Source organism: Desarmillaria tabescens (genome assembly GCF_030435595.1).
Source record: "Desarmillaria tabescens strain CCBAS 213 chromosome Unknown EV420scaffold_7, whole genome shotgun sequence".
Lineage (NCBI taxonomy): Eukaryota > Fungi > Basidiomycota > Agaricomycetes > Agaricales > Physalacriaceae > Desarmillaria > Desarmillaria tabescens.
In genome coordinates, this window is record NW_026848306.1 from 1310383 (window position 1) to 1337583 (window position 27201).

The following is a 27201-nucleotide window of genomic DNA, read 5'->3' on the forward strand; positions in this document are numbered from 1 at the left end:
CGAAGACGACATGACGCATGGGTGATTGTTAATAACGCGACTAACAATGGCGTGTTCGGCGTCTACTAGCCAGTGGAATTTGACTGGAATGAGGGGGCCTTCGGCGAATTAGAATAGATCGTTGATGAGATAAAGTCATATCGCGACGTGTTTGGCCCTTCAAGGGAATCTGGCGCTGCCATTGTTCTCAGTTCACCCGACGCAGTTTGGTTCGAATGTTGATGGTGCATCGGTTCGAATGATTCAGAGTCTTGTGAATGTTGGAATCAAAAACATATGAGAGAGTTGAGTGAGCGGGGGAAAAGATGGCCCAAGTGCCAGAAAGACTTGTATACGCAGTATCATGTGCAGTTAAGAAATGGAAAGGTGGTCCGTGAGCCGGAAGCCTAGACTAGTTGAGAGTCGCAAGTCTCCGAAACCGTGATGCCGGTGAGAAGATATTAGACTCTTAAGTGGGGCGGGGGGCATCGGGTGGGAATTGAAATGATTTGGGGTGATGACAACACGATGCGCAGTGCCGCTGCTGCCCAGAGTCAGTACTTTGATGTCTCGTCCGGGGCAGACGCCGTCAGGTGAACTGGGGCGGTCGTTGATGATCTACAGCAGTCTCGACATTATGCCGTTTCCGGGGTACCTTCAAGGTTACTTAAAGTCGGCATAGTCGCGCCATTGACATTTATTGGTGGCGCCGTGTCTTCGGGTGGCCCATCTCCGAAGGTCCTAGCAGTCCGAAGATTGGCGATATCAATATCAATGGTGATTTATTTCGTCGATGTTGTTTCAATAAACTTTTTTTTTTCCCTTGTTCACTTTTATAACGATACATGTACGCGGATAAATCGCCATCGGTACTATGGCAACATCGCGGCAAAGTGATGCTATTTCTGAATCGAGGCGCCATTTCCATATGGGGTGACGTCTTTCTTTGAAATGGAGGATAACCGAGAAAGGCAAGTCATAACGAGGGGGAAAAGGAGGGCCCTCCGGTTTGCACAGGGGAGTGTGATAAGATTCAAAGAACAGAAACGCGATATATGGTGGGAATGCGGCATGAATACGCGGAAATAAAGGAGAAAGGCATCAAGAGATGATGGAAGAAGGGCTTTGAAAATCAGATTTACAGTCACACACACCCTGCCAGTCAAGATAAACGTGGTGGGCACTGGCACGTTCGACCGTCAGCCAGACCTTTGGTGGAAAGAGAAATACGAACGTGAATAGACGGGTAGTGGAATTTCGGTGGAAAGCGTGCAAATGGCTCGTGCATTTCTTGCGTAACCGGTGCAGTTGATGGTTCCAAATGTTGGCATGCCCGGTTCGCGTGGCTCGCTTGCAAGGACAATGGCCGATCTGTTCACCAGATCTCGAAGGGTCTCGCCGGCGATTCGCTCGTTTGGGATCCGTGACAGCTGTGACGCGACCAGAATTAACTCCCAAAATGGAAGTCACATCGCGCTGCTTGACTCGACTTTTTGTCTTTTCTTCGGTATATAACCGTCGCCTCCCTTCTGAATTTCCCACCCTGTCGCCTTTCTCCTCGTCGTCGCTCGCATTTGCGACCATCCCTTTTACTTGACTATGTTTGAAGAACGCTGCCTAACATGCGGAAGTCATCTCCAGGATGATGGGTATGCTTGTCGCCGTCCGTTCTCACCGTGTCGCTCATTTTCTTTCAGGAGAGCCTACTGCAGTGATGAATGCCAAACACTGGACTCGGCGTCGCCATCTATCTCGTCTGCTAGCAGTGCTTACTCGTCGCCTTCATTGGGATATGCCGTTGGAGGCGACGTTCCGGCCCTCATTCCGTCCATGCTAGGCACAGCGCTTAGAAACTTCCAACAAGATCGCTATTCAGTATCTTCATCTTCAGCCTCATCGACTGCGTGGTCAGTGGTCACTGACGATGACGACGAAGACCCTATACTTGGAACAGGAAGTGAGCCCGACAGCGCTGGAGAGTCTATCTACGAACCCACGTCCAAGTCCTCTACATCACATGGCCTCGTGCCCAGACCACTTTCCTATGCACGACGTCCTTCTGGTACCAACACCCGCTCTACTGTTCCGCGTCTTCACAGCCGCACGTCCTCGTCTGGTTCATTCTCCAGCCACGTGGGGGGTCTTCGAAGCGCCACTTCTCAACCCCACACGACGCACGACGAGGATACCCTGACTGACTCCGGCTTCTCGTCCCGACTAGAGGATTACATTGAACAGATGATTCCTCAGTCGGCGCCAGAACGACAGCCTAACCAGTTCGCTCATGAGCAGGACCATTCTACTATAACTAAGACCAAACGGTCTCGCAATCGCACCAGTCTCCCAGCATACTTCTCATCATTACTCCAAATGAACGGCACAGAAAATACTTTTCCTATTTGCCAAGCATCAAAACGGGCCTCGCCCACCATATCGAATTCTTCAGGCCAGACCGTGGTCAGGCCTTCACCTCCTACACCAAAAGTGTCCTTAGGACTTCCCCCTTTCGTCTCTCCTCGCGGCCGTCGTAGGGACCTGGGTACACCCCAGAGTAGTTCCCGGTCAGATGATTCTTCCAGTTGCAGCTCTCGCTCAACTAGCGATTCGCGACATGACCCCTCCCTTGCACGTTCACCGCCGAGGGAGACGCGTTTTCTTCCTCGACCACGACTGGATAGCCGTGGTAACAAGGAATCTGTTTTCGACTGCTCTTCAGTGCCAGACCCGCGGCGTGGTCGGACTGCTGTAAGGAGGAACAGCTCTCCGCCGCCGAAAATGACGGCACCGATGTTTGTGTTCGAAAGTCGTGACCACTACAGGGACAACACTGCCAGGCCCCATACACGGGGACGGGCCAGGATCGAGGAGTTAGATGGAGTCGGTGGGTCCGAAGACGCCCCGGGTCTTGGTTATGGGCGAAGTGGACTTATCGACCGGGAGCGAGGCCACAGGGTGGGGGGAAGGTTCCGGTCGTAATGAGGCCTGACCTTGATAGCATGCCCTCACTCGTACCTTGCTTCGCTTTGCGCCCATCGCTGTATTATCGTCCCTACTCCTTCTAGTTAATCTCCATCTCAAAAGCACCGCATCAAAGACAAGACGCCACACGATTTGTATCAGCGACTACCGAACATTTTATCAACGCATCATCCACGAAAAGACAACCGGGACGCAGCCTCATCTGCGTTTGCCTGTGTAGAATGAAGATTTTGCATCACCCTCATCAGCATTTAACCATCATTCGTCATCGCCCTCATATCATATATTTTCCCTGGCATACTCTCACCAAGTCTTCATTTTCGGGCCATTCGAGCACTTCCCGGTTTCGCCATTGTTACCCCATCTCTGCAAATATACCTTGTCGTTTGCGGTCCACCAATGCTATTATTACTACATTTTTTCTGTCCTTCGCACGTTTCATACACACCACTCTTTACAATCTAACGCACGCATTCATCACTTCTTTTATTCTCATGCAAACTGAACGGAGTTACAATCACACAATCAAATTCTGCTGTTGTCATCTTAAGTACTGCTGCTATCTACATACATACGTTGAAAACATGCATCGCTGTCATCATCTGCATTCACCTTGTTGCGACGGACATTGAGCCTACCGGATATACTGTTTAGCAGCCGGACCACGGAAATATTACATTATCGAGCGCAAGGACGACGACAAGGTCGGGTCATCGCAATATTTTTGCAATAGTCCGCGCCGAGCGATCGCCCCTGAGAATTTGTTGTCACCTGTGTGATTCATGGCGCGAGTATGGCGGAAGTAGTAGTATGTTGTTGACGAGAGATTTAGGAGATTCAGAGGCGTTAGAGTTGGACGATAACAGCGAATCTTCTAAGCTGGCTTGACGTTCAGGGGTACCACCGACCGACGTCCTCTGCGGGGGTGGCGCGTGACTTGCACACGTGCACGCGTGCGTAATGATTCTATCATCGGTCGATCGGTCCGCAAGTGTGGCTGAGCGAACGTCGTTCAACGGTGGGTATCCTTGCACGTTTGAACGAGGCGTGCATGGGAGAGCACATTTCGTGTCCAAGTAACATTTCTTACAGGTAATTTCACCGAGGGCCTCATGGTTACCGGAACTGGAACAGGCTGGAAACGGCTGTGTCGCGGGAAGGATTGTGGATCAGGCCCAATTATTATGCCTGACGCGGTTACATGTACTTGTTTGAATCATTTTTTTCCTGTTCCTGTCTTGGATGACGTCGCCAAAAAGGTGTTTCCGCGCGCGCGTACTCGACGGTGAAGACACGGTTGCGTCGACGGAGGGTGCGCTTAAAGGAATATTCCCGGCGCAGTCGCGGTGAATGCGAATTTAGTAGTGCGGGTAAATAATACTATTAAACGAGGGTTTTTATTTCCGGATGGTATTTTCCGTGCAATACGGCGCTCGGTAGACTAGTGGGACCGCTATGGCATATGGGTACTAGTATGGTGGTTGAGACCTGGAATCTACGGAGAGACTGTGACAGAGATAGAACTTTTGTCACGTCCTTTAGCCGGGTTGACGTCGACCCTAGACTTGCGAGTGGGACTGGACGAGACGAGATTATTTAAGACATCCGATTCCCGTGGGTCTGTTGTCATTTTTCGCTATTATCAGGTGAGAGAGATAGTGTCCGAATCTATTCCATCTAATAACAGTCAATCGTCGCAGTGAGGATATATCGATGGTCGCGCATAGCACGTCGTGCAAGGTTTTCCAAGAAAGCTTTCCGCAGCAAGAAGGTACAGAGGACATCCTTGAAGGGACCGCTGCACGCCTGCAGGCCAGATAACGAACATGACTGTCGGAACGATCGGATTGGTTCAAATATGCAGTGCACCGATTTCGTCCGAGCTGACTTGATGGCTTCCTGATTGGGCTGTTCACCTCTTTCTTCTTGACCAGTCATCATTGTCGCGACCGAACCTCTAGGCTAAGCATTTTCAGTGCTGTTACCGGTTTCTCTTAATATGTTGTTCCGCTATCTGGGTTTCTTCGTTGAAATAGCAAGTGGGCGGACTCGTTTTTAGCCAAGGCTACCACCCCAGTCATAGTACGTCTCCACAAGGTCGACAATCTGTGGTGCCACTGTTCGTGCAATACCTGCCTGGAATAAGGATCAAGTGTAGGCTGCTGGTTGTTTCCTTGAGCGTGTCACTGGCTCAGGAATGCCGAATGCCCGATAAGGAGCAGCGTTGTATTTATTGTATTATCATGTATTAGGGCTATCACTGGTCGTCGTCGAGCGTAGATACAATAAAAGAGTACTGCCAATATATCAGAAAGATTTATCGCCGTTGACAGAGACAAAAAAACGAGAATACCTCGTGTGAAGACGCACGCGAGAAGTCGAAACGCGGCAATGGAATATCAAACAGAATTGGCTTAGAACCACTACAAGGACAGTGGAGACAAGCAAGTATCCACCGCCACCATCGTCGACGGCGCCGCCAGCGCTGCAGAAACCGAGAACTGTCCGTACTCATCGTCGGCCACCATTGATTCAATTACCAACAGACTCCCTCCGCGGGACTCGCTTCCCCATTCCTCATCATCGTCTCTATCTCTTGGATCCCGTCCTGTCGCTGTAGCTGCGTCGGGTTCCTCAATTTCCTTCTCTTCTACACCGCTCAACTCGACTGTTGTCGCTGCTGTCTCACCCAGTCTAATTCCAGCCACTCGTTCTAGATCTGAGCGAGAGCAGGGCAGCACCGGCTCTCAATTACCTGAACTTTCTACAACAACCGGTATTTTCTTTTTCATAAAATGCTAGCCCTTGTTCTTGAATATCTCACATGTTCTTCTCTCTTTCAGACGACGACAATCACAGAGCCCGCAAGAGACAAAGAACAGGCGACATCTCTTCTCCTACCCCAGCTAACATGAGGCTACCTGATTCTGATATCGATTCTCAACTCTCCATCTCTCCTGACTTCACTATCTCCACCATGCAGGCTGGTCCTTCTTCGCTAGGGCTTGATGGACCAACGCAGTCAGCCACCAATGGCCATACCATCACGGGTACTGTCACCACCAACGGCAGTGCGAGTCATAACGGTCAGGTGCAGTCGAACGGCACCAGTAATGGCCTTTCAAGCACAGTATCGAACGGGGTGTCCCCAAAGCACGGAAAGGCGGTGGCCAGGGTGAATTTACCAGGCACCCTGTTGTATAACGATATGACTCTCGATCGGGAGGAGTACGTGAGGCTGGTGATACAGAGTCTACGGGATGTAGGATACACGTACGTCCCTCTTGCTCTTTCTGCTGTTCTGGCACACTGATATCGTCCTGCTGGTATGCAGTCAGTCGGCAGACACGCTCGAAGCAGAGTCGGGGTTCTCAATGGAGGCTTCAGATGTGACGCATTTCAGGCAGTATATCCAGAACGGGGTGTGGGACAAGGCAGAAGTGGCTTTGACACGGTTAGGCGTCACAGACGCAGATGGGCTTATGGTGCGCAGCTATCTGTTCTTCTCGACGTGTTTTGTCTTCATATCGCCCTAGGACGCAAAGTTTCTGATCAATCAGCAAAAGTATCTGGAACTCCTCGAGGCGGAGAAGACGACAGATGCTTTGCATGTTCTACGCAATGAACTCGCACCTTTGCATGTCGAACCTGATCAACTTCATACTTTATCAAGGTGACTCTCTTGCAACTTTGACGTGTGCCACATCTAACTGAATCCTGTAGTCTGATAATGTGCTCGGAACCTGACGATCTTCGACAACGAGCCGGTTGGGATGGTGCCGAGGGCGCCTCCCGTACGCATCTATTAGACAATCTACAACGTAAGTGTTTATCCACAACGCGTCCGGCCGCCGAAATCTTAACGGTCCTTCATCCAGGATATATCCCCTCTTCCGTCATGATTCCCCAACGTCGGTTTGCCACCCTCCTCCAACAATCACGGTTATATCAACGTCAGCGATGCGTGTACCATAATCTCCCCACAAACGCCGCGGACTTTTCACTATACAGTGATCACCAGTGTGATAAGTCAGGCTTTCCGAGGGTCACCACGACCATTCTCGACGTGCATACTGACGAAGTATGGCATATTGAATGGAGTCACGATGGCGCGTATCTTGCGAGTGCCAGCAAAGACAGATCGGCCATCATTTGGAAGATCGGCGTAAGCAACGTTCTCCATGTCATTTGATAATTTCGCGGGTCCTAATGACTACTCTGTAGCCTGAAACCGAACCGTCAATACGACAATGGGATACGCACCAGGTCTTGCGCGATCACCCGTACCCTGTAGGCTGTCTGGCGTGGTCCATAGACGATACTATCCTCCTGACCAGTGCTGAGAATATCATAAAGTTATGGAATGCCAAGGTGGACTTCTTCCCTTCTAAGCTCGCAGGCATGACACTGACTTTTGAGATAGACTGGGGTGTGCTTGAAATCGCTCGAAAAGCATTCAGAAACCGTAACATCCTTAGCGTGGCTGCCGGATGGCTCGGGGTTCCTTTCCGCTGCTCTGGATCGGAGAATCATACATTGGGTAGGTCCAATCCAATCCACATTGTGTCCTTCATTTCGAGGCCGCATTCTTCACGTCGACTAACTCTTCAATGTACAGGACGCGGATGGAAAAGAGCGGGACTCCTGGGGCACAACTGCCATCCGGATAACAAGTTTGGCCATCACGCCTGACTTCACGCGAATAGTGACTGTCGGAATGGATTACATTTCTAATACGCCTTCCGGAAGCTCTAGGGGAAGTAGTCGTCGTTCCGGGGAGTTTGCGACGACAAACCCGACCGGCAACGGTGGGAATGCTCATGGACCGGGGCAAAATTCGGATAACTGGCTTATAACATACGACTATGCAACGAAGCAGGTAGAATCGTACGTCGGCTCTCCTTCCTCTCCTCCTGATTTGCGAACGCGTTGTGGCGTTTTTATCTCAAATTCCTCCCTTGCCCTTCCTGTGAGAACAAATTTTGACTCGATCCATTCCTTTTTAGATCCGTGCGACTTGAAGGCGAAGTCACAAGTGTCAAGGTTTCCCAAAACTCGCAGTATGCATTGATCAATCATGCGCCAGATGTGAGTTTTTCTTGTACGATTCATACCAAAGACCCGGGTTCTGATCAGATCTCCTGCCCGTCTATTATAGGAAATCCGTCTCTGGGATCTAAACCTTGGGCGCGTGGCACGCAAATTTACTGGTCAACGACAAGGCCGACATGTTATCCGGAGTTGTTTCGGCGGGATGGATGGAAACTTTGTTGTCAGTGGGAGTGAAGGTCCGCGGTGGTTTTCCTACTCCCCGTTATAGTGTTTGACTCTCACCTACCTATTTAGATGGCAATGTGTACGTGTGGCATCGTGATACGGGGGCATTACTAGAGGTCCTTCCTGGGCATGGTGAGGGTAGTGTGAACTCCGTAGCATGGAATCCTCGGAACGAGCGTATGTTTGCATCTTGTTCGGATGATCATACGATTCGGATATGGGAGGCGCTAGGGTGTTGACTCCCCGCCAATGAGTCCGGTTCTGGGCTCATATGCTGGGAAGGGGAAGGGGAAGACCCGACAGCGCTGGGATGGAGACGGCATGGAATCCGGCTCGGGCTCGAGTATGACGCGGCTGTGATTCATTGGCCTAGTTTGTGCATCTGAGGTATCTCTCTAGAACTCCAATCATACATTCATTCCTCCTTTTTGGTGGCAATTCCCCCAAACTTTCCTGCTTTACACGTCTATCACTAATACCAACGCTCCTTTATTGTTCTCTGTATCTGCTCTTACTTGGTTTTTTTTTCCCTCCATCCCCACATTGCATCTGAACCATCTCTGTTTTCCTGCACACATCTGTTTTATAACTCTCAGTCTCAATACTTTCTATAAAGCAAAGGTTCATTTCCAATTTTATATCACAATTGTCACAGTAAGTTTTACTCCTCTTGCATACATATTCATACATAGCTACACCGCTTCTCAGATCTGGAAGTCCAATACAATAAACCAGCAGCATTTATATATTGTTGACATGTACATAGATACCGATGAATAGGTACGAACTACCGGTCAAGTACCCCGTTGCAAAGACCGCTAAGCATCTAAAAGCAGACCTTGGCGTACCAGGGTGAGAATTGGGGAGCATTCCAACGTCGGTATCGGTCCACTTGGAACGAGCAATATATTTTCCAGGCAACATTCGTTTTCTGCGGCCAGGGGCAGTCTTTCCAAGTTCGTTAACACTAGCACCGTTCCATACCAGATGACCAACCGTCGCTTCATTAACCGAGACTGGTATATTTAATAAGGATCAAAGACAGACAGTAGACGTCTGACAGGAACGCGGTAGGACGGGAGAAATTAAGCAGTAGTTTGTGATATCGGGAGCGAGTGTTGACGCGGAATCAGATTGGGAAAATGAAATGCGTAGTGGTACACGTATGTTCCGGAGGGATATACATACCGCTACGACCTCAGCGTAGTCTGGAGACTTCTATGTGTATAGTGTACATGTTGTAAGATAGAGAGATCGTGGTCAATGATGAGGAGCCATTATGCTGAAAGAGGGAAAGGAGTACTAGGGAATGCACACGCGAAAAGATAACGCCAAATTAAAGATAACTATAGCTATCTGGAGATTCTTGGACGTTGCGAGTAAGCTCGATCCTTGGGCATGAACATGGAGGTCATGGGGTTCTTCTTTGGCCGTGGCGCAGGTGATGGCGATGTCTGATTGAGCAGTGCAGTTCTTTGAACAGCCTCAGGTGTCTTTTCTGTAAATAACGGAGACGGCCGACAATCATCAGGTGAGAGTTTGCAAGGAGAAAGAGGTGGTAAATATGTCGTGGGTTCACTGGAAGATGTTGATGATGTAGTCGTAGAAGACCGAGAGTTCGGACCCATACTGCTTGGCGGTGAAGAGGAGGTAGGCTGTCGGTGCTTCACAGTGGTGACTGTCACTCGACTTGCATAGTTGGGGGAAGGCGTCGGTAGTAGAGGCACGCTAGGGGGTTTCGAGATAGGTTTGCCCTTGACCGTGAACCTGGCATTGTACACATTTTTGTGCAGTTTGGAGGCCTCGGAGTAAGTCTTTTGCATCAAAGTCTTGGGTTGACTGGGTCCTGACCCTAAGGGCGAAGTGGCATAAGAGTGGGTACATGATATAAACGTCATGATCGACTTACATGGTCGAAGACGCTTCTGTGGGGGAATTCGGTCCGTGATCTTGACCTCACGTTCCTTCTTCTGTTGTTCGTGCTCGAGTCGTTGAGAGCGCAGGCGTGATGCCACTTCTTCTAGATGCTTCGCTTCGGCTTTCTGGAGAACCTTAATCAAAGAATCAGAAACCACGGGATGGCATATGGGTATCATCGGAGAACGTACAAAGTAATGATCTCTCCAGGACTCTGGTTCTGGTGCCTCCCCTGAGAGATAGCCCTGGAGCTGAATACTATACTTTTTGATAGAGAGGATCTTCCATAATTCTGGATCATATACCAAGTTAGTCGGCAGGCAAAGAAGCGATGAGAATCACTTGCCTTGGGTATTGTGCTGGAGCCTCTGAAGAGAAATGAAAAAGGTCCGTCACAGCGAGGCATGCGACTCACCGTTGAGCCTCGTTCAAGCCGCAGAAGGTCGTGTGGCTCGCACTGCTGAAGGATGGGTTTGACTAGATCATAACGAAGACTAAGTTCTTGGCCGAGTGTGGGGATGACTGATAGGAAATGAATGTCAAGAAGCAATCGGGAATAGTTAAGGATATTTGCTGACACTCAGCGTGTTTCCCGGCAACTGATAGAATGGAACAAAAGTCACAACGAATCCAGCTAGAATTATACGAATAATCCCACCTCGTTGGCAGTATGAAACCAGTGCTGGAATCTTTGTCGCTGTAGTAAAGTCTGCAGCCATTCCAGATTTCGTAGTATATGATTCACGAACAACAGCTCCCTAAGGATCCTTCCAAGGAGCTGTTTAAAGACAATAAGAGTATCGGTGATGGTTAGTGGCAGACAGTGTTGAGCCACGTTACGCGAAATGCCGCCGTATGCCGGTGCTAAATTTGGTAGTTCACAAGGCAGCCCGTGCTCCTTTGCTTCCCACTGTGACATTGTATGGTATGGAGGCTCCTTCCTCGTGGAACAACCATTGGCTACCTCCCGGATCTGTCGGTTTCTTATCCTTCGGATGGCTACTCCGCGACGAATATTTAATCTCTTGCTCCGCATATATATCTTATTATCTTTAGGAAGCCCGTACTTCCGGGATTCCCAGGATTAGGCTCGCCGATGTCTATAAGGCTACATGATTTTCTCCCTGGACGATCTCGGTTCTGAGTTCATCACCATTCCATTGGTCAGGAGGGTGCTATCCCAGTTCCAGATCATTGGTAGACTTTATTTTTACCCATCTCGTCTTTTTAAACGTTGCGAGCATGACTAACTTCTCTCACACTCTCGTCGTCGGCTTTACCCACACTTTCGCGCGTCAATGTCATTTGTGAACCCGGTACTTGACCCTTCAAATGTGGCATTCTACAGCTCATTTATTTATTACCCACAATGGGGATATCACGTATATATATGACACGCGCGCTGTGTTTTCCCCTATCCTCGCTGCTCTGGTTGCGTCTTGATCGCCTGCCTGTCTCTACATCGCGATTTAAAAGGGCTTTTCTCGTGCCTTTGTCTATTCCCCACTTGCCTTCCATGCAGCAGGCTACCCATCCCCGTCTTCACCTCCGCGACACGCGCGACGCCCATATCATCTTTGAAGCCGTCAGGCAAGGCTTTCTTAAGCCAGTTACTAGACGTCTTAACGAGGCTGAGAGGTCTATGTCAGTACGTTCTGGTGCCGTGTTCGTTTGGGAAGAGCGCGACGACGAATCAGGTCTCAAACGCTGGACTGGTAAGTCAACATCGATGTTCCCCGGAAGACCTTCTGACCTCCCCTTCCGATAGACGGACGCCTTTGGGGGCAGTCCCGTATGCGTGAAGTGCGTCTGGACCTCGCCAATGTATCGTCAAGCATGTTGCTGATCGACAACCCTTGCAGCCATACTTATTTTATGACGAGAAACTTCCCTCCGCACATGGAGGTGAGGCATCCACCTCTACACGGTATTGATGATTCTGGGGCGAGGTCACGAATGACTTACTAACATTTTGGAATAGGTCACTACCCGCTTTCAGATTTGTCGATGGCGTGTCCCGCACGATCCCCTCATCGTCAGCACTTCTCCATCAGGATCGCAGTGGCGGAAATCATCCCGGTTTAATTAAGCAGGCATATTCTGCTTGGGTGCAACTTTCACCGACAAGTACACCCCGCAAATGGCATCTCACTGCCTATTTCACATATGCTGATCTTCCGACAATACCAACTGTCGACATGGACGCGGTCCTGCGAAACATCATCGTTCCACCAGGAATTTACCAAAGTGGGAAGGCCAGGAAAGGAGATGATGGTACCGCGGAGACTTTTGGGCACTCGGCACTGCCACCACTTCATTCTGCAGTAGGGGGGTACAACATGGGAGTCATATCTAGCTCTTCTCAGCGCGGTCATCATCGTATGTCAGAAGACCAAAGAGTCATACAGATACTTAATTCTAGACATATATCATAGCATCCGTCAATGTCATTTTCCCTCTTTAACTCCCCTTGTATTTGAATAAATCGTCCCTTCCAAGCGTCTTGTGTGAGATTCAGCTCTCGGCGGTGTCGGCCGGTGGAAAAGGCGGACCGTCACGGATTAAACTTTTTATGCTTGCTGATGTAACCCTGTTCACGTTTTTCAATTTACGTTTCGAGCGTACCCGTCTCAAAAAAAATGGACATTGCAAAGCACGTTCATCGTCGATCCATCCAATCCGCTCACAAGTTCGTCCGTCCCTTTTTAGCTTCTTGGTTTCACTCATCCTTGTTTTCCAGTGTGTGGTATTCTTGGTCTTCTTCTTCATGACCCCAGTACAGACGCTGCGCCGGAAGTCTGCGAGGGCCTCTCGCTGCTGCAGCACCGAGGACAAGATGCATGTGGAATAGTTACGTGTGGACCGAAAGGCCGCTTTTATCAGTGCAAGGCGAATGGTATGGTCCGGGATATCTTCGACGAGAAGGCTATACAACGCTTGGTTGGAGGCATGGGTGTGGGACATGGTGAGTAGTCTCCATCTGCCTGCGGTTGGTCTAATTTATTTGATAGTGCGATATCCCACTGCCGGCAGCTTTAATAATGCGGAGGCCCAGCCATTCTATGTGAATTCACCATATGGGATCGTCTTTGCACATGTATGCTTTTTTTCGCACAGTTTCTGTTACTTTCTCCTGATTATCTTGTAGAATGGGAATCTTATCAACACGTCGTCTCTTCTGCAGTTCTTGGACGCCACTGCGCACCGCCATATTAACACCTCCTCAGACTCCGAGCTCCTTCTCAACATCTTCGCTAATAACTTGCAACAAACGGGCAAGTTCCGTATTAATGAAGAGGATATATTCACTGCAATTGGAGGGCTGATGAAACAATGCAAGGGGGCCTACGCATGCGTCGCTATGCTCGCTGGGTTTGGAATCATTGCCTTCCGAGACCCGAACGGAATTAGGCCCGTCGGCATGGCAGTCAGAAAATCTGCCACTTCGCAAGGAAAGGATTACTTATTTGCCAGTGAGAGCGTTGTTGCCGGACGCCAGTGGATTTCAGTGAGTGGCAAGACGTAAAACCTGGTATGTATGTTCCCTCCTCTCTTTGGCTTTCTCTCATTTCTGGCTCAAGGTGAGGCCGTAATTATCACGCGCGAAACTGTATCTCGGCGCCAGGTAGCTCCACCCGCGGATTTCGCACCGGATATCTTCGAATACGTCTACTTTGCGCGTCCCGATTCCGTATTGGATGGAATCAGCGTTTACCGAAGTCGTATGGCTATGGGCGACGCGCTTGCTGATGAAGTCAAACGCGTATTAGCCGAGCAGGACCTTTCCGTTGATGTCGTTATTCCGGTAAGAATAGCTTCCATGCAAGCGCAAATCTTATATTAACGCGTTCTGCTCAGGTACCCGATACATCCCGGGTCGCAGCCTTGAACCTTGCACAAAAATTGCAACTACCTTACCGCGAGGGCTTCATCAAAAATCGTTATGTCGGCCGAACCTTTATTATGCCCGGGCAACAGATGCGCAAGAAGAACGTTCGAAGGAAGCTCAATGCCATGGCACTCGAATTTTCGGGAAAAAATATTTTGCTAGTCGATGGTGAGTCTTGTGTTCTAATCCTCGTACTATTTCTCAGTTTAAAGCCTAGACTCCATTGTTCGTGGTACCACGTCAAAGGAGATCATTCAAATGGCCAAAGATGTCGGAGCAAAGAAGGTCGTAATGGCCAGCTGTGCCCCTCCCATCAGGTATGTTCATCCTACGGCCTTCGGCGCAGTCAGCTCAAGGATTACATGCGTACGCGTCATAGATACCCCAATGTCTACGGCATTGATATGCCATCCCGAGCTGAACTCGTCGCATACGGACGTAACACTGATTCAATAGCCTCGGCCATTGGCGCTGATCTTGTAATCTTCCAAACACTACCCGACCTGATATCATCCGTGCGGCAGTTTAACCCCCACATCTCAGCGTTTGACTGTTCTGTTTTCACGGGTGAATACGTTACGGGCGGTGTTGATGAGCCGTATCTTGCCGCTTTGGAAGGCCAGCGTGCAGATAATGTGCGAGGGAAAGCCAAGCTCAACGGGATCAATGGCTCAAGACATGAAGACGTCACGGTGATGTCCAGTGGGCCGATGAACGGGGCGGATGATACGGTGGGTTTGCACAATACATGGCAAAGTAATTGATGGGAGGCAGATCTGTGGTGCATTTCTTAGAACTAATCTTATCAGTGTGCTATTGTTGTTGTGTTTTGCCAGAGTGTATGTAGTCTTAGAGAACCAGACCATCCTTGAAAATAAAGTACAGATACTATAACATTGCATCTACATTTCTATTTGCTGACGTGCCAGTCGAGGATATCCGCCCACTTGGGAAGAAGCTCAGAGATCTGTTCAACATCTTTATCACCTCTACCAGAAAGACACTGCAGATGGATGAAATTAGAGAAGAAGTTATTTATGATGGTTAAACCTTACAATGACAATATCAGAATCTTTGGGCATTGTTTTCGCGATATGGACGCCTTCCCAGATGGCATGTGATGACTCCAGGGCTGAAAAACCAGCGAAGATCAGTCTCGTTAGTTGCATGATTTAAAGAATATTTACCCGGAATTATGCCCTCCAATTGTGTAAGCATTCTGAACCCTCTCAATGCCTCTTCATCTGTGGCGACGACGTACTCTGCCCTACCAGAGTCTTTTAACCAAGCATGTTCCGGCCCTACCCCGGGATAATCAAGTCCTGCGCTGATAGAATGCGTTTCGATAATCTGGCCATCCGGGGACTGTAGAATATACGTCCGCACGCCGTGGAGGACACCAGGCTGACCCTTGGAAAGCGTAGCGCTGTGTCGGTTGCCGTCGGTACCTTAAAAGATATTCAAATAAGATAAATGAAGCAATAAAAGTAACCTACCCTCGCCACCAGCCTCAACACCAACCATTCTAACACTTTTATCGCCAATGAAATCGTAGAAAGTTCCGATGGAATTACTTCCACCACCCACACAGGCCACGACGACATCGGGGAGTTTACCTCGCTTCTCCTTCAGTTGAACTTTGATTTCCTCTCCGATAATCTTTTGGAAATCACGGACGATCGTGGGGAAGGGGTGGGGTCCGATAGCAGATCCTACAAGATAGTGCGTCGTGGACAGATTTGATACCCAGTCCCGCATGGCCTCGTTTACAGCGTCTTTGAGGGTACATGACCCTGAGTGGACAGGGATGACCTTTGAATTATGAGGTTTAATTGCAATGAATGATGACTGTATATTAGGAACGGGCGCACCTTGCCTCCGAGCATCTCAATACGGAAAACATTGAGCGCTTGGCGCCGGACATCCTCAGCTCCCATATAGATAATACATTCCAAGCCAAATTTGGCGCAGACCGTTGCTGTTGCGACACCATGCTGACCCGCACCAGTTTCGGCGATGATACGTGTCTTGCCAATGCGGCGAGCCAGGAGAATCTGTTTCCCCGAGATCAGTAAATTGACCTATGGTTGCAGAGGAAGCGACTTACTTGACCAATTGCGTTGTTGATTTTGTGAGATCCCGTGTGATTTCTGCATTGAAAACGTCAGCTTAGGAATACGGGCGGAATACACTTCGCCTACAAATCTTCGCGCTTGAGCCAGATGTTAGCCCCACCAGCGTGTTTGGTCAAATTTTCTGCTAGATAGAGACTTGAAGGTCTGTTGATATATTCGTAATAGCTTTGGAATTCCTTCAAGAACTCCGGGTCATTCATGGCAGATTTGTGAGCCTCCTCGAGTTCTGCCAAACAATCGACCAAGGACTCTGGGACATATTGACCACCAAATTGACCAAATCGCGCGGGTAAATCCGATGCCGAAGAGTCCTTCGAGATATCCTTCCTGCCTTTTGTCACAGGTGTAGGCGACCGAGCTGGAAGAGGAGATCTGGCCTTAGGAGGCTGACCCTTCAGAGTAATTTCACTGCAGAAGGCTTCAACACTGTGGGAAATTTTATCTGCAGGGGCGCTTTTAATAACATTGACGATCCGACTGCCAACGACAACTCCGTCTGCACCGGCATCGGCAACATAATCAAAGTGACTGCGATTGGATACACCAAAGCCGACAGCGATGGCAACGGTCGCATGTTCCCGGACACGAGCGATAATATCTGGGAGCTCAGCGTTTATCGCTACCTTGTCGGACGATCCAGTTGTACCCATCTAAAGGATAATGAGCGCGATATCGGAATGAAAAAGTAAATGAACTGACTTTAGACACGACATAAATAAAACTGTCGGCAATTGACGCGAGGAATTTTATTCGAGATGGCGTGGTCGACGGAGCAATGAGAGGAACATATGACAAGCTATATCTCGCGTCATCAAGAAGTACCTTGAGTATGATTCATGTACGTACTTTGCTTTTGTGCACTTTTCTCTGAACGTGATAGCTTCTTCAGGTGGAAGGTCAACCATAATGAAGCCATTAGCTCCAGCCTCGCTTGCATCTTGTATAGCCTTGTCCTCGCCATACGCCAGTAACGGGTTGTAATAGCCTAGCCTACTGTCAGCGCCTATACGGTCGTTGATTGTATCTTTCGTACCCATGAGGATAACGGGGGCGGTAAGTCCCTTGCTCCTCGCCTCGCGAAGTTGACCCAAGACCGTCGCGTAGTCCATGTTATTCTTCAACGCAACCTACGGGAGATGAGCATTATGGACTCGTCCGAGTGAGCCAGGTCGTACTGTATTGCTCTCTTGGATGACAGGACCATCAGCAATTGGATCCGAGAAAGGCATCCCCAGCTCGATGATATCTGCGCCTCCGTTCTGCATAGCGAACATAATGGGAAGCTGTCGCATCTTTCGTAGGATACCCCGCCGTGACGAAAGTGACCAATGCGGGCGATCCCTGCCAGGATCATGAATGAACATGTAAAGGATGCGAGAAATAGGGCCAACCTGAGCCTTCTTGGCCTCGAAAACATTTTTGAGAGCGTCCATGACGATGAGAGCAGGTCGAGTCAGATTTGGAAGGATCAAATAAAATTAATTATCTATAAGTAGATCGATCGTTTTATCTTATCGCATTTCTTCACCATCACCATCTTTTTCTCCCTGATGGACGCGGCTACTCCCATTCTATCCGATGAATCCAGAGTCCTTGTTATATATACCGGTGGCACCATTGGGATGCTCGTTGGATCCAGGGGATACGTCCCGGAGCCTCATTTTTTGACCGAAACACTTCGTAGCCAGGCGCGGTTCCATGACCCGCTCCAAAATTCTCTGTTCTCGAATTCTGGGTCCGTACAAGGCTTCCGAGATTGGAGCTCTGGAAGTGGCAGGAATAGTCCTCTTGGGGGCAGTGCAACACCTAGCATGTCTTCAACGCCTCATCAGCCCACATTGCTCGTGCGATCATCCCGTCCTATCGGAAGGACATCTGCGTTGACTCCAAATCAATCATCGGCGCTTGCGCACAGCATACAGGTCACCGAGAACGTATACGAAGCTCACCTGCCCAGTCTCGTCACACCACGGAGTGCAGTTCCCGGAGGCGGCGGCAGCAAGTCCATCAGATATGCTGTTCTAGAGGTTCGTCGAGAGTTCACGGACTGCGGACAAACTTCCGATTGATCATCTTTCGTCCAGTGGAACCCTTTACTGGACAGCAGTAATATCGAGATTGACGGTGACGAGTGTTCACTTTTGTAATTGGCCATTCTCATCGATAATTTCCGCAAGTCAGACTGGATACGTATAGCATCTGAAATAGAACTCAATTACTCATTTGACGCCTTTGTTGTGCTCCATGGCACGGACACAATGTCGTATACTTCAAGCGCATTGAGTTTCCTTCTGGAAGATTTGGGAAAGACGGTCGTATGTAAATCTCGACTGCCCCAATGTAGAACCGCTGACCATGGTATGTCAGATCGTCACAGGCGCACAAATACCACTATCACAACTTCGAAATGACGCTACTGACAACTTAATGGGTGCACTAACCATCGCTGGACATTATATTATTCCCGGTACCCACTCTCAATCTCTTCATGTGAATATCCCACTAATTGTACAGCATAGAATGTTCTCTGTATTTCAATCATACCCTGTTCCGGGGAAACCGAGTCTCGAAAATATCCTCATACGATCTCAGCGCCTTCGGTAGCCCCAACTTTGCTCCGCTTGTGAACGGTAAGAATTAGAAGCTAACATCAGAAGTTCGGTACTGATTATAGCCAAGTTGGCATCGACATCGTAGTGAACTGGAACGATGTCATCAGACAAACCAGTCTACGGCGCTTCCGAGCCCATAAACGTGAGCTTCTCTCCTTTGTCAATGCAGTGATGATATTCTGATCGTTTCGTTTGCAGAGATGAGCCCTCATGTCGGTATGATCCTAAATTCTTCCGAGTCACATTATACAGCGTTCACACAAGTCCGCTACAGCCACGCTTCGTCTGTTCCCGGGAATTACAGCTGCAACCGTGAGCGCCTTTTTTATGCCGCCCATTAGAGGAGTAATTCTGGAGACGTTCGGGGCCGGGAACGCCCCGCAACGAAAAGATCTGATGCTTGCCCTGAAAGAAGCCTGTGAAAGGGGAGCCGTCGTCGTTGCGATCTCGCAGTGTGCAAAGGGTACGGTTTCAGATGCTTATGAGACTGGAAGGACACTTCTTCAAGCCGGCGTTGTTCCCGGGCATGATATGACGCCCGAAGTAAGATTGGTCCACTCTTACCAGAATACCCTTTACAGTTCTAATTATGAAATCTTGCAGTGTGCCTTGGCCAAGCTAAGCTATCTGCTGTCGAAGCCTGAGCTGAGCACTGACGAAGTCAGAAAGCTTATGGGTACGCCGCTCCGCGGTGAGCTCACCCGACCACTGCCGGCTGCTGTTCCAAGTCAACCCACCATTGACCAGAACTTTGAGAAAATCCAAGGACTTCTGTCTCAGTTTGTTCGGCTATCAGAACAACCTGCTTCGCCTGTACCAAAGATAACCTTGTCTGCACCACTAGACGAGGCGTCGCAGGATGCGGCTGCCTCTTGGTCTTGGACTGCAGCTGAGGCTGCTTCGACAGAGGCAGTTCTGTTCCCATTCCTTATCCATCTCGCGGCCGCGAGAAACGATACTTCAAGTATCCGGTTTTGTCTGGACTCATCATCTCCTCCATCAGGATACTCGGACCCGGATTCTCCATTGGTAGATGCACCTCAGTACGGTAACATAGCTGGTGGGCTGGTGAATTCACTAGAGCCTGGTTCTGGTCGATCGCCATTGCATATAGCAGCTTTGAATGGACACATCGAATCTGTCAACGTGCTATTGCACGCGGGTGCTCTCGTTCATCTGCGGGATACTCTAGGACATACACCGTTATACTACGTACGCAATATTCAACAGCCATTTTATTGGTGTGCTTATGAATTAATAATCGCAGGCTGCCAGACAAGGTCACCGAGATGTCGTTGGAGTTCTGGTTCAGGCCGGAGCCAGCTTGGGTGGCTTGGATGAAAGCTTCGCGAGGACAGCAGCAAGGAATGCCGTTCGAGCTCACGACCGAAAAGGTCAAGAGATATGGGACGCCGTCGGAGTCAACGTATAGACAGGGCACAAACTCAAAGTCAACATGTACAAGATCTGCACATCGAAGCACTAGTACGCAACCTGTCAACATTTCAAACGGTCTTCATTAACGTTCCCGGAACTAGATACTCCGACTTCTCCTTGGACCTACCGGAGCCGTATACCAGCCATATACCAGGATAGGAGAAACTAGATAACGTTCTCTGGCCCAATTTCGTATAGTGTAAAGCCATGGGAATGCCAATAGTCTCGATGGTGAATAGATAGCTGACGTGGGATCGGGAAATTCAAAACCTTGTGCTGATGGGCGTTACATGTGGATTTGAAGCCTAATTTGTGAATTCAACTCAGACAACGGCCGGACCAGTTGGTTCGGTTCATGAGAGTATCAACGCCAGAATGAGCCTTGCAAGCCTTTCAGAGAGCGGTTCTGGGGATAACAATTTAAAGTTACATGATCGTCAGCATCTGCATCACGCGTGAAACAATAGCGAGTGTGGCCTAAGCAACATGAATAGCGTGACCAGTCAAATAGCACCAACAGACGCACCAAGATGCCCATAATAGAAGATACTTACATGAAATAGATGGGAAAAAACATCACGCCAAAACTACTACTCAACCATTTGGACGTCGTCGTCGTCTTCTGCTGCCTCACCTCCGCCTTCTTCCTCCTCACCCTCTTGCGCCGTCTTCCCTATGGTATTATTGATGGTGCGTATAAAGACCGGTAGCTGTCTCCGCGGAAAAGTGAACGGACCCGCCAAAAAGTCTAGTTGCTTGACAAAATCTTCGGGTTCCTTGTCCAGCTCGAGCGGAGAATACAGTATTGCATCGGCGTATTCATTTCCTTCGACAAGTTCGTGGCATAAGCGAAGATTGAAATTGAGGCCTGGGAATAAGGGTGTTCATACACTCAGTTCGACTGGAAACAGTAGAAGACATACTTTTGCCGCTGGAATCGAGATCTCCTGGCGAGTCTTCGTCAACGTAGGTATATACATGTCAAGACCCAGTCCTCTTCTTTATCACGCTTGCTACACTTCTCATTTCTGACATTGGTGATGAGAAGGTTCGTTACGTCCTCGTAGAACTGTATGATTGCCCCGTGCTTTGGTTCTTGCCCACCCAGGACAGTCTGACCTCTGTTTCGTTGTGCTGATCCAGGTGGACGGCGTGGATCCTTCGCAAGGGCATTTGCTCGGTCGATTTCTGCCTGGAGTTCTACCCGGAGGTCCTTGACTAGACGAAGGTAAGATATCGCATTCAGAAGAAACGTATGCAATAGACAGACTGATTTGCTCCTGTTCGAGTATCTTCTTATCTTTCTCCTTCAGTTCCCTATCGCACACCTCCACCCTCCCTTTGTATCTCTGAACATCGCGCTCCAGTGTTTCCTTCTCTTCTTCCACAGCTTCACGCGTCATAAGGTGTAGCACAGACTGTCTTTCCTTCCCTTATCAACGGTTCTTTCTTCGCCAGGTTAGATGTCAACTCCTTGATTATCGCGTCCTGGGCTGAGATGATAATGTTAGAGTTTATAGTAACTCGAACGTGAGGACAACCGACCTTCCATCTTAGAGTCAGACTGTTTTCGGTACTCAATTAGTAGACGCTCGGGCTCAGTATGTCTGATCTCAAAAAGTTCTTCCAGTTGTTTAGAATACTTGTTCACGCGTTCTCTTGTCTGTTGAAGAACTTGTAATTTGAGTAGGGAACAAAAGGTCTGGAACATACCTCTGCTAGTTCACGTCGAAGACGTTTCATCTCCCCACCCGAGTTGTTATCGATCGCGCTATTTATCATAGCAGCTACCTGCACGGCACCATCGTCCTCCGAATCGTCAAGCACTTCGGGAGGAGAATCCCTTCGCGTCATTTTGGGTGATGGCGCCTTGGCTTTTCCCTTTCCTTTCACACGCGGCACACCGTTTACATTGGGTTTTCGGCCCCTTCGCGCTGTCTGGGGCTTGCGGAGAGGCACCTCTGTCACCGACTCTTCGCCGTCGTTGTCGTTGTCGTTGTCATCATCAGGAACCAGAACGGGATGCCTCTCATCACCGGACGAGCTTGGTGTCACATTCTTCTTCTGCCTCCCTGCTTTGGACGCTGGTTTCGAAGGACCTGCTACCGCGCTTCGACCCTGTGCCGTACGAGCCATCCTTGGGTTTGGCGCCGGAGTCGTAGGTCCCAGTCCACCCAGGTCTGAAGAAAAACGGGAATTCTGATTAGCAGAGTGCAGGCAGGGAGGGCATCGATGGTCATCGTACCTAGTGAATCATCGGACATGCTTTTGTCGGACGACGCGTGAGTGGTTATGTCACGTTTGTCACCAACGCGTAACGTTGTGACATCGTGTGACGTTCTCATCTTGGTCCACAACGTGTCGCTTCGTGAACACGGTCTGCTTCTACCTTTCATCATGCATAGCATAATTTCCCGCGTCAACAATGTGTCCGCCTTCTTGTCTACATGCATGATGTGTCTTCTCGGTGCTATCGCCCTCTCATCATTTCTTTTCGCCGCCGATCCAAAGGGAGAGCTGACAGTCGCCGCTGTGAAAGTGTAAGTCCCTCTGGAACTTTGCAATGCTAAAAACCTTAATGTCTCTATAGATATAATGCCAAAGTCCCTCGATACCCCCGTAGAAAGCAAGAAATGGCGTTCGTAAACTTTGATCTCAAAGCTGGTATGCGCTGCTATATGTTGGGTCGCCGATGCTTACATGTACCACAGACTTGACACCACTTTTCAACTGGAATACGAAGCAACTCTTTCTATACTTAGAAGCAGAGTACGTCAATACCGAAGGGGTCAGTGAAGGTGTTGTCATACTACTTGCGTTACTCTGATCATCTTTCCCAACAAGGTGCATAATGAAGTCGTGATATGGGACCGTATTGTACGGAGGAAAGAAGATGCCATCATCAAAGTATCAGGCAAAAACAAATATGCGTTCCGAGACGTCTCGCGAAAATTCAAGTGAGAGTATTCATTGTGTTTCGAAAGGTGAGAATCTGACCTGTCGTTTCAGGGACATTCCAACATCAAATTATACCCTCAAATACAACGTGATGCCTTACGTGGGTCTGTTAACTTACGGCGAAGCCGCTACTACCTTGGAACCGGTCGAGTTTCATGTCGAAGATCATATATCATAGGTGATTGTATGAGCTGGTTGTAATTCATAGCTACCAAATATACATTTATACGATGTAAATTACGGCTGCATAAAGCCAGCCGTCATATGTCCTTGACAAACTCCTACGTGAAGGTTCACACTAACGAACAGAATACCGGTATTTTCGGTCCGATATCCCGCCCTTTGTGAACACGCACCACGTTGCTAGAAAGCGGCAAGAAAAGCACCACCACCATGTCTTCTGCATCTGCACGAGCACAAGCCCGTCGACAAGCCATCCTCAGTCGTGGCAGTGACCGACTCGCAAAACTCACCACATCCGGTCGAGGCGAAGATGCACCGGCTTATATGCACGACGATCCGCCTGTCCCAAAACTTTCCAGCCTTTCGAACTTTGCAGAAGAAGGGACATCCATACCGACACCTCCTTCTCGAGGAGACACAGTTCCCACTGGCGCGCCAGATCCATCGGTATGGTCCGAGCAACAGCAGCAGCAGCTCATGCAGGCGCTCATGGGGCGATTACCTGCAGGAGCCGAGACGTCGCCCATGCCTAACCTAGAGGACAATCCCTTTTTATCCAATCTCCTTGCGGCTTCTGGAGGGGGTAACGGAAAAGGTGGTTTAGCTGGTGGTATGCCAGCCATGGGCAAGGTTCCAGAGCCAGTCGTGCAGCCAAAATCCCTTTTGCAAAAATTACTACCACTGCTCCATCTCGTCATCATGTGGGGTTTCCTGGCATTCTTTGTACTGTACAAGGAGCCCCAAGTACAGGAGGCGTTAGGAGGATTGACGAACGATCCAAGGAATGCGCTGTGGCAGAGATGGGCTGAACTTGGGTCGGAGAAAGGTCGTATTCAGCTAGTGGTCAGTTTTTCCGTTATTTTCCTTTGAGCCTTCTCAAGCATCATTCTACAGCCGTTTTTCTGGGCATTGACGACGATTCAAATTGTTTTGCACTCTACTCGCATATTCGTTGGCACAGTGGGTCATTTCAGTACCGGGCAAAATGCCTAGCTGACTCTTCTTACAGGACGCGGCACCTCTGCCTTTCCTACTGAATATGGCTGTTCCACTCCTGCCACCACAGCTTTCATCCACCATTGTCTATGGATGGAAGTACATTTCGCTGTTCTCTATGCTGCTTGATGACCTTGCGGGACTGATTGTTGGACTGGGATTCATAGTATGGTTGGCATCATGGTTCGCTGCATAGTTGTTTAATCCCAGATTTTTGTGGCATTATAATTGTAGTATTGTAAGATATCATGAGTCCGGTGACGCCTCAATCGCCGCTGAAGGCTTCGTTGTCGTCCGTGGAGGGTTAGCTTTGGGATTAGCTGCCTCTACCCTCTGTTTCGCCGCTCGGAATTCCTTCAGAGAAGGTAACCGCGTAACATCCATTGATACTCTGGCCTTTGCCTCGTTCTCCTCCCCAGGAACAATTGGTAACCCACTGGCCAGTGCGTTCGTTTTCCATCTGGTCCAACCTTCAGTGCCCGCTGTATCCATGAGTTCTTTCACTATTGTAGTGGACCATTTTTCGTGCAGGTCGAGTGTCTTCTGCTTGCCATCCTCTATTCCAAGCTCAGGGCTTGAATGCAAGAAGGTAAGGAGTAAACACACCAAATACGAGCTCGATCTCCGGCCTCCATGCTTCCGACTTTTGTTTTTAAAGCCTTCTCTACCTGGATATCGAGATTTGGATTGGCAAAACGGATACGAGGTAGTTGTTCCTTCACGAAATGCCTAAAAGAAGTGAAGATACACTTGAAACTTTCAAGAAAATGCAAACGAACCTCGCGCCAAAGTGGTCATTACGGTATGCCAGAGATATCTTCAGCTTCTGCACGCCACGCAGCTGGAGCCTTGGAGGCGCTCTCAGCCAATCCAACACCAAATCTATTTTCTGTGGGATTTTCGGGGGTGCCATCCTTCGCTACTGCTTTTATGACCATTGCAGCATAAGTGGAAGAAAAGGAAGATGAGTTGACGCGTGTTGATCTCGGAAGCTGCCGACCTATTCCTTCTTCCCTCCCTCATCATAAACGCGTTTCCATTTGCAACATGTCGACAGCCGACACAACGATGGCAGAACCACCGGTCGAAGAGACCCTCGTAGCTCGACGTTCAAGGCGAAGCACGGCAGGAAACAGGTACTTCATTATTCATTGAGTTCTATGCCTTGATAAATATCCGGACAGGATGGAAGCTGCACTTGCTGAAATGTTAATAGACGACGCAGCGAAAGACCCTGATGACGATGTCGATTTCGCTGTCGAAAAATGTACATTCTCGTTGACTCTTACAGGTTCTCGGTGACTCATTTTGTTTCACAGACGAAGAAGATGTCTTCGAGTCCGACTTTGAAAGCACTGACGAAGAGGCTCAAGAGGAAGGTGACGCTGGGGAACAGGAAGCCTTAGATGAGGAGAAGCAAGCACGTAAGGTTTGTCTAACCTGTCACATTGTTCGTCTTCCTGACCATCATTCCCAGGCTGCTCGCACCCGCGTAGAAAAGGCCACTGCTGCCGCTCATGCCCGCCAGAAAGTCACATTTAATCCTGAGGCTTCAACATCTAGTGCACCAAAGACCAAGTTGAGACCAAAACGTCAGGTCTCGTTGGGTACGGCCATTAATGCAGAAACTGGGGAAGTCATCAAAGGTGACGCCAAGGGGCAGCGACATAGTAAAAGAACACACACAATAAAGAACACGTCAGCGACGGTTAAGAGGTTCAAAAAGGGGGAAGAGAGACGCGTAAGTCCTATATCTTTATGTCGGATCTCTTTGCCTTCTTATTTTCCATACATGTAGGCCGCGCAGACGCCGAAGAAGGTCAAGGCGCTTACTCGTGAGATAACACAGGGTGAACTCATCGCCAGAGCACTCGATAACGAGGAAGGCAACATCGTAGAACACCGTGACTATCTCAAACTCGAGGAGGAGAAACGTAAACGTGCGCGGGTTGTGAGAGATGCTGTTGAAGGCCCTCTATTGCGATGGGTAAGCCGGGGCGAGGATATAAAAGTCCAAGTGGAAGTGACTCCGCCTGCGCCACCACCTGTAACCACGCCAGCATATAGCTACGGACATGGATATGGTGCTTATAATGCACCCGGAACGTCTACACCACCGGCTTACTCCTACTACTCTCCAGCTACGACAACGCATTACCAAAATCCGTACATGCATTATCTTCCGCCTCCCGTACCTCCTCCTGCTCCAGTCTTTGAAGAACGAACGCAAAGGGTAACCAAAAATTACCTCGTCCATGAACTTGCGCAATACGAAAAAGCCCCCAAGCCATCGTGGACTGAGTCGATGGAGGTCATTTTTGGTGACCATGTTAGGTGGGATCAAGTTAAAGTGTATAGTGGAAAGGGAAGACCTACATGTGAGATTTCCACTGCGTCTCTCTCTTGTTACCTGACAGATGTCTTTCACAGCGCGACCTAAGCAGATTTGCCCACTGACTGGTCAACCGGCGCCGTATCTTGATCCAAGAACGGGGGTGCCGTTTGCTAACATCTGGGCGTATGAAACGCTCACGAAGCTGTTGAACCATGAATTTGTGTGGAGTACGGCGTTACGGTGTTATGTGAGGCAGGAAGAACCTTCAGCAGAGGATGATATGGATACGTCGTAACGCGTAAAATGTCTAGTCATGCTGTTTAAGCTCTTCGGAGGGTGCCTTGCCCCGAACGGTGAAACAAGAGCTCACCTTTACTAAAATGCAGTGACGTGGTTGGAAGCGACCAAGTGTAGGGAATTCAGGGATATATAATACTAGGACTGATACTGACTGATATCAAACACTTTTATTTTGAACTTGCTCGAGATATTTTCCTTTCTTCG

At 49.2% G+C, this 27201-nt stretch overlaps 12 protein-coding genes across 12 annotated transcripts; 8 read left to right on the forward strand and 4 right to left on the reverse strand.

The window, feature by feature from the left end:
- The first annotated feature begins 1451 nt into the window (after positions 1-1451).
- On the forward strand, positions 1452-3067 carry EV420DRAFT_1113151 (uncharacterized protein). The gene is made up of 2 exons (XM_060465880.1): positions 1452-1628; positions 1677-3067. Exons 1-2 carry the CDS (start codon positions 1579-1581, stop codon positions 2953-2955), a joined length of 1329 nt encoding a protein of 442 aa, XP_060335192.1. The 5' UTR covers positions 1452-1578; the 3' UTR covers positions 2956-3067.
- Positions 3068-5869: 2802 nt separating this feature from the next.
- Positions 5870-8474, forward strand: EV420DRAFT_1264581 (WD40 repeat-like protein; the record flags this gene model as incomplete). The annotated part of the gene is made up of 11 exons (XM_060467231.1): positions 5870-6235; positions 6297-6443; positions 6495-6631; positions 6682-6779; positions 6837-7123; positions 7183-7329; positions 7382-7498; positions 7577-7845; positions 7965-8046; positions 8117-8246; positions 8305-8474. 11 exons carry the CDS (start codon positions 5870-5872, stop codon positions 8472-8474), a joined length of 1950 nt encoding a protein of 649 aa, XP_060335193.1.
- Positions 8475-9414: 940 nt separating this feature from the next.
- On the reverse strand, positions 9415-10981 carry EV420DRAFT_1113174 (uncharacterized protein). Its single transcript, XM_060465881.1, has 7 exons — positions 10811-10981; positions 10731-10751; positions 10568-10674; positions 10499-10520; positions 10344-10444; positions 10145-10286; positions 9415-10087 (listed from the first exon to the last, which is right to left on the reverse strand). Exons 1-7 carry the CDS (start codon positions 10869-10871, stop codon positions 9588-9590), a joined length of 954 nt encoding a protein of 317 aa, XP_060335194.1. The 5' UTR covers positions 10872-10981; the 3' UTR covers positions 9415-9587.
- Positions 10982-11064: 83 nt separating this feature from the next.
- Positions 11065-12756, forward strand: EV420DRAFT_1520559 (Gti1/Pac2 family-domain-containing protein). The gene is made up of 4 exons (XM_060472171.1): positions 11065-11867; positions 11921-11955; positions 12015-12079; positions 12134-12756. The coding sequence occupies exons 1-4, from the start codon at positions 11522-11524 to the stop codon at positions 12585-12587; spliced, it is 900 nt and encodes a 299-aa protein (XP_060335195.1). The 5' UTR covers positions 11065-11521; the 3' UTR covers positions 12588-12756.
- EV420DRAFT_1627796 (phosphoribosyltransferase-like protein) lies at positions 12750-14928 on the forward strand. The gene is made up of 9 exons (XM_060476044.1): positions 12750-12841; positions 12893-13117; positions 13164-13249; positions 13301-13625; positions 13652-13684; positions 13734-13957; positions 14011-14209; positions 14259-14358; positions 14421-14928. Coding segments are annotated over exons 1-9 (1578 nt in total). The 5' UTR covers positions 12750-12840; the 3' UTR covers positions 14806-14928.
- On the reverse strand, positions 14929-17666 carry EV420DRAFT_1520564 (bifunctional tryptophan synthase TRP1). The gene is made up of 11 exons (XM_060472172.1): positions 17352-17666; positions 17210-17303; positions 17023-17161; positions 16876-16972; positions 16243-16826; positions 16149-16191; positions 15913-16095; positions 15538-15853; positions 15229-15489; positions 15097-15173; positions 14929-15044 (listed from the first exon to the last, which is right to left on the reverse strand). The coding sequence occupies exons 1-11, from the start codon at positions 17607-17609 to the stop codon at positions 14952-14954; spliced, it is 2145 nt and encodes a 714-aa protein (XP_060335197.1). The 5' UTR covers positions 17610-17666; the 3' UTR covers positions 14929-14951.
- A 60-nt stretch (positions 17667-17726) lies between these two features.
- EV420DRAFT_1638812 (L-asparaginase) lies at positions 17727-20220 on the forward strand (the record flags this gene model as incomplete). The annotated part of the gene is made up of 10 exons (XM_060476883.1): positions 17727-18203; positions 18261-18300; positions 18358-18491; positions 18544-18643; positions 18696-18806; positions 18856-18930; positions 18987-19004; positions 19063-19331; positions 19392-20000; positions 20056-20220. The coding sequence occupies 10 exons, from the start codon at positions 17727-17729 to the stop codon at positions 20218-20220; spliced, it is 1998 nt and encodes a 665-aa protein (XP_060335198.1).
- Positions 20221-20815: 595 nt separating this feature from the next.
- EV420DRAFT_1638813 (uncharacterized protein) lies at positions 20816-22489 on the reverse strand (the record flags this gene model as incomplete). Its single annotated transcript, XM_060476884.1, has 8 exons — positions 20816-21093; positions 21149-21172; positions 21234-21443; positions 21496-21574; positions 21645-21718; positions 21771-21888; positions 21939-22405; positions 22471-22489. 8 exons carry the CDS (start codon positions 22487-22489, stop codon positions 20816-20818), a joined length of 1269 nt encoding a protein of 422 aa, XP_060335199.1.
- Positions 22490-22561: 72 nt separating this feature from the next.
- Positions 22562-23453, forward strand: EV420DRAFT_1520598 (signal peptidase subunit). The gene is made up of 5 exons (XM_060472173.1): positions 22562-22765; positions 22816-22889; positions 22937-23013; positions 23070-23182; positions 23235-23453. Exons 1-5 carry the CDS (start codon positions 22623-22625, stop codon positions 23359-23361), a joined length of 534 nt encoding a protein of 177 aa, XP_060335200.1. The 5' UTR covers positions 22562-22622; the 3' UTR covers positions 23362-23453.
- On the forward strand, positions 23441-24586 carry EV420DRAFT_1520601 (uncharacterized protein). The gene is made up of 3 exons (XM_060472174.1): positions 23441-24209; positions 24261-24326; positions 24376-24586. Exons 1-3 carry the CDS (start codon positions 23577-23579, stop codon positions 24556-24558), a joined length of 882 nt encoding a protein of 293 aa, XP_060335201.1. The 5' UTR covers positions 23441-23576; the 3' UTR covers positions 24559-24586.
- Positions 24587-25358, reverse strand: EV420DRAFT_1520602 (uncharacterized protein). Its single transcript, XM_060472175.1, has 4 exons — positions 25142-25358; positions 25031-25091; positions 24969-25005; positions 24587-24919 (listed from the first exon to the last, which is right to left on the reverse strand). Exons 1-4 carry the CDS (start codon positions 25273-25275, stop codon positions 24609-24611), a joined length of 543 nt encoding a protein of 180 aa, XP_060335202.1. The 5' UTR covers positions 25276-25358; the 3' UTR covers positions 24587-24608.
- On the forward strand, positions 25359-27180 carry EV420DRAFT_1520606 (YL1 nuclear protein-domain-containing protein). The gene is made up of 6 exons (XM_060472176.1): positions 25359-25498; positions 25547-25629; positions 25682-25791; positions 25840-26103; positions 26161-26740; positions 26793-27180. Exons 1-6 carry the CDS (start codon positions 25410-25412, stop codon positions 26990-26992), a joined length of 1326 nt encoding a protein of 441 aa, XP_060335203.1. The 5' UTR covers positions 25359-25409; the 3' UTR covers positions 26993-27180.
- Positions 27181-27201: the final 21 nt, after the last annotated feature.

Bases quoted from the DNA above. Each gene is read 5' to 3' on its own strand.
- EV420DRAFT_1113151 (XM_060465880.1), top strand. From the start codon at position 1,579: ATGTTTGAAGAACGCTGCCTAACATGCGGAAGTCATCTCCAGGATGAT. The intron at 1,629-1,676 runs GTATGCTTGTCG...ATTTTCTTTCAG, and splicing joins AGTCATCTCCAGGATGATGG to GAGAGCCTACTGCAGTGATG.
- EV420DRAFT_1113174 (XM_060465881.1), bottom strand. From the start codon at position 10,871: ATGGCTGCAGACTTTACTACAGCGACAAAGATTCCAGCACTGGTTTCA. The intron at 10,521-10,567 runs GTGAGTCGCATG...ATTTCTCTTCAG, and splicing joins GGCTTGAACGAGGCTCAACG to AGGCTCCAGCACAATACCCA. The intron at 10,287-10,343 runs GTACGTTCTCCG...TCTTTGATTAAG, and splicing joins CCTGGAGAGATCATTACTTT to GTTCTCCAGAAAGCCGAAGC.
- EV420DRAFT_1520559 (XM_060472171.1), top strand. From the start codon at position 11,522: ATGGGGATATCACGTATATATATGACACGCGCGCTGTGTTTTCCCCTA. The intron at 11,868-11,920 runs GTAAGTCAACAT...CCCTTCCGATAG, and splicing joins AGGTCTCAAACGCTGGACTG to ACGGACGCCTTTGGGGGCAG. The intron at 11,956-12,014 runs GTGCGTCTGGAC...CAACCCTTGCAG, and splicing joins GGCAGTCCCGTATGCGTGAA to CCATACTTATTTTATGACGA.
- EV420DRAFT_1627796 (XM_060476044.1), top strand. The intron at 13,250-13,300 runs GTATGCTTTTTT...ATTATCTTGTAG, and splicing joins ATGGGATCGTCTTTGCACAT to AATGGGAATCTTATCAACAC. The intron at 13,958-14,010 runs GTAAGAATAGCT...CGTTCTGCTCAG, and splicing joins CCGTTGATGTCGTTATTCCG to GTACCCGATACATCCCGGGT.
- EV420DRAFT_1520564 (XM_060472172.1), bottom strand. From the start codon at position 17,609: ATGGACGCTCTCAAAAATGTTTTCGAGGCCAAGAAGGCTCAGGTTGGC. The intron at 16,973-17,022 runs GTACGTACATGA...CGCGAGATATAG, and splicing joins GAAAAGTGCACAAAAGCAAA to CTTGTCATATGTTCCTCTCA. The intron at 16,096-16,148 runs GTAAGTCGCTTC...TCGGGGAAACAG, and splicing joins TCAACAACGCAATTGGTCAA to ATTCTCCTGGCTCGCCGCAT.
- EV420DRAFT_1520598 (XM_060472173.1), top strand. From the start codon at position 22,623: ATGCATAGCATAATTTCCCGCGTCAACAATGTGTCCGCCTTCTTGTCT. The intron at 23,014-23,069 runs GTCAGTGAAGGT...TTTCCCAACAAG, and splicing joins AGTACGTCAATACCGAAGGG to GTGCATAATGAAGTCGTGAT. The intron at 23,183-23,234 runs GTGAGAGTATTC...CTGTCGTTTCAG, and splicing joins GACGTCTCGCGAAAATTCAA to GGACATTCCAACATCAAATT.
- EV420DRAFT_1520601 (XM_060472174.1), top strand. From the start codon at position 23,577: ATGTCTTCTGCATCTGCACGAGCACAAGCCCGTCGACAAGCCATCCTC. The intron at 24,210-24,260 runs GTCAGTTTTTCC...ATCATTCTACAG, and splicing joins AAGGTCGTATTCAGCTAGTG to CCGTTTTTCTGGGCATTGAC. The intron at 24,327-24,375 runs GTGGGTCATTTC...CTCTTCTTACAG, and splicing joins CTCGCATATTCGTTGGCACA to GACGCGGCACCTCTGCCTTT.
- EV420DRAFT_1520602 (XM_060472175.1), bottom strand. From the start codon at position 25,275: ATGGCACCCCCGAAAATCCCACAGAAAATAGATTTGGTGTTGGATTGG. The intron at 25,092-25,141 runs GTTCGTTTGCAT...CACTTCTTTTAG, and splicing joins AATGACCACTTTGGCGCGAG to GCATTTCGTGAAGGAACAAC. The intron at 25,006-25,030 runs GTAGAGAAGGCT...TAAAAACAAAAG, and splicing joins ATCCAAATCTCGATATCCAG to TCGGAAGCATGGAGGCCGGA.
- EV420DRAFT_1520606 (XM_060472176.1), top strand. From the start codon at position 25,410: ATGTCGACAGCCGACACAACGATGGCAGAACCACCGGTCGAAGAGACC. The intron at 25,630-25,681 runs GTACATTCTCGT...TTTGTTTCACAG, and splicing joins CGATTTCGCTGTCGAAAAAT to ACGAAGAAGATGTCTTCGAG. The intron at 26,741-26,792 runs GTGAGATTTCCA...TGTCTTTCACAG, and splicing joins TGGAAAGGGAAGACCTACAT to CGCGACCTAAGCAGATTTGC.